This window comes from Labrus bergylta, chromosome 4 (assembly GCF_963930695.1).
Source record: "Labrus bergylta chromosome 4, fLabBer1.1, whole genome shotgun sequence".
NCBI lineage: Eukaryota > Metazoa > Chordata > Actinopteri > Labriformes > Labridae > Labrus > Labrus bergylta.
Window position 1 is genome coordinate 6,237,217 of NC_089198.1, and position 10,000 is coordinate 6,247,216.

At 39.1% G+C, this 10,000-nt stretch overlaps 1 protein-coding gene across 7 annotated transcripts in view; it reads left to right on the top strand.

The window, feature by feature from the left end:
* The window catches only part of LOC114922082 (NLR family CARD domain-containing protein 3-like), a 231,287-nt gene that overhangs the window by 123,544 nt on the left and 97,743 nt on the right, over nt 1-10,000 (top strand). Inside the window, exons 1-3 of one of the 7 annotated variants that reach the window (XM_065954451.1) lie at nt 2,490-2,673; nt 9,471-9,667; nt 9,947-10,000. The exon at nt 9,947-10,000 is cut by the window's right edge and continues 1,897 nt beyond it. The exons of 5 other annotated variants lie outside the window; for them this stretch is intronic. In XM_065954451.1, coding sequence (XP_065810523.1) covers nt 2,543-2,673; nt 9,471-9,667; nt 9,947-10,000 — 382 coding nt within the window. In that variant the 5' untranslated portion in view covers nt 2,490-2,542. Of the gene's footprint in view, nt 1-2,489; nt 2,674-9,470; nt 9,668-9,946 lie in introns of those variants that run through there. One more of the 7 variants, XM_065954452.1, reaches the window with a different exon arrangement.

Here is a 10,000-nt window from a genome sequence, read left to right on the forward strand (position 1 = left end):
AACTGGTGTGAATCAGAGGGAAGTGAGGATACCCTATGCAGACTGAAAAATAAGTGGGTATACCTATACACCTGACCTGCATATACCCTCAACTACACCACTGGAAATTAACTTGCCAAACGGATAATCTACCTGCATTTGGTGCTTGGCGGGTACAAGTCTTACATTTCTTACCTGCCACTTTATTTTAACTGGCAGCACAATGTAATGACGTGTAACATAATAATCAAGGCTTATAGTATTCAAGAAATAGACGATCAACTATTAAATAAAATACTGACATGCTGTTTGTCTCACTCAGAAACAGAAAAAACTTTGTTTTAGTTTATTATTTTTGGGCTATGTCCTCAAAGGCTGATGAAGCTGAACTGAAACCTGGACTGAGAGGTAAGATAATGGATATATTGTTTTAAAAGAATATGAGCTTATATGAGGAGAGTCATCACAGTCATAAAGGTTTCTGCTGGAAACTGAGTTTCATTTAGAAAGATATTTTTAAGTCACTGTGTGTTTTCTCCTCAGGACGTTGGAGCTTCTAACTGAATCTGTCAGGTTCCTTTCCTCTGCGTTTGTATTTCAAACGTCTGAGTTACAGTCATTTGCTTCTGTTGAAAAATATCCCATTTTCTAATGTAGCTGCTTCACAATAAAAGCAATGCTATTTAAACCAGGAACTTTTAGTGTGAAGAGCTTGAAATAGAATGCGTGTTATATCGTGTTCACAACCTTTGTTTCAGAGCGCTTCTCACCAGCGCTCCTTGTTGCTAGATTACAAAAGTGAACTTGTGCTTCCCTCTGTAATGTCCGTAAGGTGTGTTTTAGCTCCATGTGTTTCATATTTTCTTTAAATCAAATAAATATCACCAAGAAAACATGAGGACGATGTAAAGGAGTCATGTCCTGATGTCAGCAGCAGCTCTACACCTGCAAACTGTTCCCTCCAAAAGACGAGTCAGACCAGCGTCTCCTCCGCCATCGCTTTGTTATTGACAAATCTGATATCAGAAGTCCCGCCCCTTCTTGAGTTTGATTGGTCGGTGAGGGAGAAGTGACATTGATCAGCGTGGCGCTGTTCTCAAAGTTGAACGTCTTTCGACTGATAGCGTTTGAGTGCAGTGACTAAAAACAGCTGACACCGAGGGCGTTTTAGCGCCCAGGAAGCTGAACTACATTAGTTTTGTATTTCAGCTGGATGTCAGCGTGGTACTGTAATCTCTGTTCAGTTTAAATCTAAGCCTGCTGTACGGGTTGTGCCTGTTAGTGTTTATTTTCACATAATCATTCACTTGAATCATTTTGTGGATATATCATTTTAAATCTGTCGACCATCTAAGGGTCATTGGTTTAGGTCTGTGTGGATGTAACAGTTTGTGTAAGACTCTCATAGCAGCAGATCTATTTTTGGAGAGGAGCCGAGTGTATGTTGTGAGCTTAAATGACTTCAATGTAGATATCTGACAGTTTCAAGTGAAGGTAATGTCACCTCTCTAGCCTTTTAGAAGTCTTCCCAAATGGTAAAAGAATTTGTAGGCTGTACCAGCTAACAGAATATAACAGGACCGTTAACATGAAAAGTTTGTCAGCCATTTGTGTTCTGTTGCTGTTGTCTGACCTCGGCCCAATAAATTCTAAGATAAGCCACTGTCTGTTTCACCATTTCATCATTGGACATTTACAGCAGAAACATCATGGCGTCATGCTTTTATATTTTGATATCTTTTTCTCTATATGGGTAATGTGCAATATATGTTGTGTTTTATACATGGGTCTGTACTTTTCTGTTGACATGTCGATGTGTTTTTCTTTTGTTTTTATGGATTCTACTGTGAGGCCGCTGAATGTGTGCAGCACTTTGAGCCCAAGACAAATGTCTGAAGTTATAGTATTTACAGCTGCTCCTTTGAGCCCAAATCAACGCCACAGCGCTCTTCTTTTCATCATGTTGGACTTGAGACAGCGAGGCGTCAGTTTAAACACACCTGAAGCTGGTTGACCCGCTGTTAAAGAGATGCTAGTCTGCTCTGTTAATCATGTTACACCAAGCAAAGCCATTCCAGCATATAGAGCACCATTGTGACCCTCGCTCTGCCACTGTGGTCGGTAGGTTGAGCAAATTCACCCGCCACTGCAAAAAGACACCCGTATGTGACGAGTGCTGATTTCCAACCCTGTTTTATACACTTCTAGTTGTACAAATGTCCTAAAGGTCATGGTTGCTGTTAAATACTAACATGTTAGTTTAATGTTTAAAGTTTAAGACTCAATGTCTTGTTATTGGCATTATTCAGGGCAGATCAGACGGACAAATCATGTTAGGATCAAAACAAACTGCACTGAGGTGCTGCATCAGGTACTTAGACAGACAGGAAGGAAGAGAAAATCAAATGAAGGATCACATCAGGTAATGAGATGTGGACACTTGACCATCTCCGTCTTTCACATTTTTCCTGCTTGTATCTCACCTGTTTGTTATTTTGTCCTCAGGTTGTTTTACCTGCATGAACGTCTTTTATTGTCCTCTGATCAATCTGGAGATCACAAGATGAGTGATCGAGGAGACAAAGAGGAGAACAGAGCAGAGTTTCCTCTGTCCAGCTGTCTCTCTATGAAGAGTGACCGGTCTAAAGATGAACCTCCAGTCTTCAGTAATGAACCAGGACCCTCAGATCCACAGTAAGAGAACTTTTTTTAATCACCAAACTGTCAAACTAAAAGAAAGAGTCCTGAACTCCATAATGTGTTGATTTTCTTGTTTTTAATCATCAACCTGCACACAGTGATCATACAGAGAAAGTCACTGAACTCATAACAACATACTAAGGATTATATATATGTATTATATGTTTATAGATAAGATAATATGATTTCAGTATTGACTCTTTGGTTGTGTATCTAGTCGTCTTCTCTGTGATTCTGCAGGAAGTAGTCTTTTAAACTGATCCTGTAGTTCAGTGAGATCTGCTGTGATCGTTTTCTTTGAATCATGTTTTCTGTTGTGTCCACTCTTTGTTTGTCTTTTTTAATGTTTTCTAACATGACTACACAATGAGATCTTTTTTTTTTTTTTTTACTGAAGTACCGTAAAATCCGGTGTAAGATGCACTTTTAATACCTCTTTTTTTTCATCTTAAAAGTTGGCTGGATCTTACTAATATACCAGTATAAAATGTTGACACATGAACCATCATGACCGCGGGTGCAGAAGTCACCATCACTGGGTGCGGCCGGACGCGATTAAAAAACCATCCCCATTCATTGGGCCTGATTTACTAAAGGTTTGTGTGTCTTAAAACGTGTGCAAACTTGATACCACCCACAAAAAATGTGTTAACTGATCTACTAACGGCGTGCTGTGAGGACTGAATCTTTCATATGAACAAAACAACACGCATTGACCATTTAGTACGTTTGACTTAATGAATATTCAATATGGGGCGTTTCTGTCCTAGAAAGGAGAAAATGCAAACAAGTTAAGTTAGTACACGCATTGTGATTTACCAAGCAGACAAAAACTGAGGTGATTGTGACGGTGTCTGAATTTAACACCTTTGAAAAGAAGGTGCTAACCCAGGAGACCAGTGTTACACACAACAGACTGCTGTTATTGAAGTTAGGAGGAGACATAGGCACAACAAAAGAAGGCATACAGATCACGTTATTCCCCACACATGTTAATAAGTTTGGAATGACTGCAGGAAACACCATGATTAAACTATATTGTTGCCTATTTAAAGAAAACTGAACATTCACAGCCTCTGCATTCTAAAGAATTTCAACACTGACATTTATTTCTTCATATTTCCCTCTTCTCACCAACATTTTATTTTAAACTGGGGATTTCCTTTTTCTCAGGTTGCACGTCTCTCCCCCAGCTCGTGCCCTCTGGTGCGCTCCTCTCCATAGTGCGCTCGTCTCCTCCCTCTAAAGCCCGCTGCTGCTACGCTTGACTGGGGGGACCTCACCACTGCTTGTACCCCCGTCTTAGATAACTCTTAGGAAGAGCGTTTATGTCCGATCAGACACAGCGCTGGCCAGCTGTCTGGTGCTCAACAATGTGCAGAGTGTCGCGCCTGAGCGCCACAGAGGACACAGCTCACACCTCCTGCACAATGTATGACAATTCATCTTCAAAAGATGAAGAAAACAGAGGCCCTGTTTAATGCAGAGGTTTTCTTTTTGTAATATTCAGTTTTATCTGATAGAACTCAAAAATACTGTACGTTCATTTGCCTCTTCCACTGAGACCTATTTTGCGCTTGCCGTCGTCCTGCTTTCCGTCCAAACTCTCCATGACGTAAACCAGTAGAACACACAAAAACCCAACTTAAATAGTACCGCCTCCACAAGGTTTGCACCTGGTGTCATTCACGCAAACTTTCTTCGTCGATCACCCGAAAATCACACACTCACCAAACGTGCAATTTTTTGGAGTGAACACACAGTTTAGTACTCTTTACTTGGGACTTTAGTAAATCAGGCCCTCAGTGTATTAAGAGCTGATTGCACGCTGTTCTGGGAAAGACAGCGACACAGACCAGTCTGGCTGCGCTACGTTTTCAAAACTTTTCCCTCAAGAGGTCAAAATAATGAATTTACAGAAAACTGTAGGATATTGTTCCATAAATAAACCTTGTTGAACGCTCTTTTGATTGAAAGAGTCCTTTATTAAAGTTAAAGAGAAACAAGCAGAGTCGGGCAGAGAGCTCGCAAGCTAGGAGTCTCTGCTTCACAACTTTCCCTGCAGGCTGAGAGCTCGACTACCGTACTGTAGCTGGTAGGAGAGCAGACTCCACAAAGAGAAAACAGACTAAAAGGGTGACAGAGCTGAACAGTAACTGCAGGTTTTGGACTTCGCTGAACACAATAAAAACTGTCACGCAGGAAGACAGTGTAAACTTTATTTTCTCTCTGAGAGACCTTCAAAAACACAACGCGTCTTATACCGGTGCAACTTATATTTCAGATTTTACAGTACTTATTTATTTAACTCATGACACAGCTCCTGCACATGCTCAGTGTGCAGGTCATGACCAAGGGGCAACCTCCGGTCTCGAAAAATGAAGTCTATGCGGAAGTACAAAAAACTGCAGTTCCTCGAGGTTCCTCTTGAGGCTGGACAACGACTATGCCCATATTTGGTTGTGTCAGATTTGATTGACAGCTCTGCGCGTTGCATCTGTCTGTCAGGTCAGCAGGTCAGGAGGTCAGCAGGTCAGGAGGTAAGCAGGTCAGGAGGTCAGGAGGTCAGCAGGTCAGGAGGTCAGCAGGTCAGGAGGTAAGCAGGTCAGGAGGTCAGGAGGTCAGTAGGCTAACAGCTTGATCCGTCTGATTTCTCCTCTTTTTTACTTCGTTTGGAGAGTTTGTTTAACACATATCTGACAACATACATGGCTTGCTGTGCGGTTAACAGACCATCCAACAAGTTGATGCTTCAGTTTTCTTCGGTAAGTGATATAGTAGTGTTATATTTACTATATACTTGTGTGTCGGTATTTATATTTACGGACCTAGCTTGTTTAGCGTTAGCTTGTAAACCAGTCGGCTAACTGTGTAGCTCATTATTTACATTATTTACGGTCAATGGTTTAGAGATGTTTGTTGTTAAGATGTTGTTGTTGAAAATAATGAGTTTGTGTGATGTTAGAAGCTAAAAGTTCAGCTCGGTGGTTAACCACAGACTGTAAATATGGTTATCTGATGTTATGATGAATGTTTTACTCCACGTAAATGTGGACATTAAAAAACAAACTTTGTGTAGTAATTATCCGTCAGTAACATAAACTGAACTGAACCTAATGTGCTGTGTAGGTTATAGAGGATGACATTAAAGTTACATGGTTGATGTAGTGTCTTAAGATTTGAGCAAACTGTTAACAAATAAAAAAAACTTTGTAAGAGCATCTGTAACCATTAAGAACTATATTAATAACCATATTAATTTACACTGAACTCATACACAGAATATAGCTGTAGAAATATAAAATATAAATAACATGTGGAATGAAAATAAGATTTAAAGCACATAGATATAAAGTATAAGAAATAGTTTGAAGAATACAGCCATGTACTGAGCTCATGTTAATAATAAATGAGTTACTGTATGTTCTGTACTAAAGCACAGAGAGTTGGGACCTGTTAATGATTTAAATAATTCAGGTTATATTTGTTTCATATTAAGCTGGAGTACTATCCACAATAAACTGCTTAATTTATCCTCACACAAAATCTGAGATCATTTGATGTGGAATATTATTGTGTGAGTGAGAGAGCTGAAAACAGCATGATTACAATAATGTTTATCTTCTTAACTTTGAATAGATGTTGATTACCTGAATTCTGGACCTTTGTTGTCTGGGTAGTACACTGTTGAATTTATAAATGTGCTCTTACACACAGATGAATACAGAAAAATAGATGAGAACAAAAAAATGATTTAATGAATAACTGATATTTTCTCTCTTTCTTTGTCATCCTGAAGACCCCTCACTAAAAGTCCATGTTCTCCTGGATCCATGTCACATGCTCGAGCTTCTTCTGAATGACTTTTCAACAGTCAAAGTTCTGGTGAGAGAAGATGGCCAGCAGATAAGACAGCAGAACATGAAGGAGCTCCACAGGCTTCAGGAGGAGGAGGAGGGTTTGCACCTTGGAAGACTGTATTCATACTGTTCAAATAAAACTAGATCTCCTCCAAACAACTTGCAATCAAACTATTTTCTTCCCATTTTAAAACCCTTTGTCCAGTTTAGATGGGAGAAGTTGATATTATGTGATATTGATCAGGGAAGACTACATTTCTAAATCATTTTTAACTGTTTTTATTCACAAGTTATTGATCTTATTTACTCTCCATGTATCTTGATTTCAGAATGGGGCTGTGTTTAAGGGCATATTTTTACAATGACTCTGTTCCATCCCACTTTCAGAAATGAACTACATTAGTATTTGGTAAAAAAAAATGTTGAAAGAAAAAGAAGTTGTGTAAAAGTAGACTTCCTTCCCTAAGATATTGAGTTGAGCATTAATGCACATTTTAGTCTTGTCATTTCAAATCTGAAATGTATACTCATAAGTAGACATAAAGGAGTGCATTTATATAGAAATATTTATTTAATCTGAAAAACAACATTAAAAAAAGTCTGTTTTTACAGCAGAGATTAACATGTTTACAGCTTGGTACAAAACAAACAAATAGGTGTGATTAGCTCATGTCTCGATGGACACACACTGTACGGGGGGTGAATGTTTTGATGACTCATCAGTTTTGATTTGATGAAGGATAAGAGTTATTCACAATAAGGCGTGTAGCTTCAGCTTGACAGGCGGGCACGGTGTAACGGTTTGTCAGGAGGTTTAAACCCCGTCTCAGCTCTCAGCCTGTGGGTGTCATCACTCAGGCCATCCGGAGGAGACCTCCCTCACAGCGAGCTGTTGAAGAGAAGCAACTGAAGTCTACCCCAGAAGAACCAACAAATACAGATGTTGTTGAGGCTCAGGTTTCTTCCTCTGTCTCTGCAGCTCTCTGGGCACCTCGATGGACCAGTCACCAATAATCCACACTGTGTCTATAGGAGAAATACAAAGGTGTTCAATTAATGCCTCAGACAAAATGTACAGTTAACTACATGTGACAGCTCAGGCTGTTTTTTTATTATGAGCCTCATCTGCAGGAATAATATTGAACAAGGTGGCTGCAACTCATCATAATAGATGCCAGTCTTAAACATTATTTTTTCTAATACTTAGTTTTTGGTGTGAAGCTGACACTGTCCACAGACTCCATGACTTCACGGGGTTCAATAGAAAACAAATGTCTTATAATAAATACTAAATAATTATTTTTCAATTGTCATGTTCACCTCATCGCTGTTGACATCAGTAAATATAAAACACAGACATTCCTCTTTTTGTCAGAACAGTAACATGAACTGTATGCTTTGTAATATTGATTTCTTCTGGATGTCTCATATTTATTTACAGTTTATGGATAAAACTTTGTTAATGTATTTCTCTGCTAACACTGACAAAGTCTAACAGCTCTGACAAATAACTAATAAACATAATTGTATATTTAAAAAAGTGTAGTTTTAAGACTTTAATTAAATATTTGGGTTGAATATAATTAGTTTTAACTGTGTTGTAGAAAAGTTAAATGTTAACTTACTGTTTGTAGAGTTTTCTCAGGACGAGCAGGAATAGTTGATGATAGCAGCCTAGCTGTTAGCTATGCTGTCAAGTGGACTGCTAACGTCGAGCTGAATGGGCGGAGTTAAGTCCCGCCGGTCCCGCCTTACTGCTGTCGTTCGGTTGATCCAAAGTTAGGTTGAGACTGCAAATCCAATATGGATGCGGCCGTCGATTGGACTCATTTTCTGCCTATGTCACAGACGGGTCAGGGTTCGTCCAGTAATATTTACAGTCTATGGTCATGACACAGCTCCTGCACATGCTCAGTGTGCAGGTCATGACACAGCTCCTGCACATGCTCAGTGTGCAGGTCATGACACAGCTCCTGCACATGCTCAGTGTGCAGCTCTCTATAAAGCTGATTAATAAATTTTCAAAGGTCTCAGGTCTCAACCTAAATATTAAACACTTTGAACTTATGGCTGTTAAAGATTGTAATGTTCCCCATATTTGTAATAATCCAGTGAATGACCAGGTCACATACCTGAGAGTAGTTATCACCACGGAGCAAAATATAAGGTGCACCTTAAATTTGAATCCCATCGTTGATAAAACTCTTGTTTACAAAGAGATTTATCTCTGAGACGAAGGACCTTTCTCTCAAAAGCTGAGGGCATTTCCAGACTCACTAATCCGGCTCTATCTTTGGATGTTGACTAAAATGTAATCAAAAGATTTGATTATATGTTGTTTAACTTTCTGTGGAAAAACAAAATACATTATGTTAAAAAGAACGTGACAATAAACACGAGTCAATGTGGGGTCTTGAACTTTTTAGACTTCACAGCTCTTAACATTCAAAGTGAACAGGCTGAGACATTTTTAAATAACCCAACATCTCTTTGGAATATGATTCCTAATTATGTTTTTTCTAAAGTTGGTGGCCTGGAATTTTATTACTGTGCAACTATAATATCAGTAAAATCCAGATCAAACTATCCAACTTCCATAAACAGATACTCTTGACTTGGTCTCTCATCTTGAAACATAACTTCTCTCCACACAGATATTACATCTGGAACAATAAGGACATTCTCTACCAAAATGAATCCCTGTTTTTTGAAAACTGGTTGAAAATAACATCACACTTGTAGGTCAGTTATTGGACTCAGATGGTAGACTCTATGGTTACACAGACAGACTTCTGCACATGCTCACTGCGGAGGACATGGCACACCTTTTTAAAACACTGCTTTTTGTGTCTTTATTTGATTTAGTCCACCACTGGTTTCTAAATGTCAGTGTCAGTTTTGACGGCTTTATGATTTCCCTTATCTCCACAGAATAACAAAGGGGTCTGTTTCTGTGGAGGAGCAGCTGTCCAGCTGTGCTTTGTGTCAGTGTGTCCTAAGAGATCCAGTTTCTACCAGATGTGGACACTGGTTCTGTAGACAGTGTCTCACCTCATACTGGGACCAGTCTACTTCATCAGGAGAGTCCTCCTGTCCCCAGTGTGGAGAACGAGGACTGCAGAGATCCAGTAAGTCCAGCACTGTAATAAATAAGACTGAAGTCATTGTGTCTAAAAACAAGACAAAGCAGTTAGTATTTTGATTGATATATAGTTAAATGAAACATTTACATTTTATCTGATTCTTGCTGTCAGTTTATATTCAGTATATTTTATTTCTCTTGTAGCAGCACACATTTATTACACGGATGTTTTTGTGTCATGCAGTTTGCTTAATGTGTAATAATGACAATTGTTGATTTGATCATTTTATAAATCCAGTCTCAGGATATGTTTCTTCTCTTTCAGCAGATAGAGGTCTGCAGGAGGTTACAGATGAACTTAAGATCAGTCTGAGGAAGA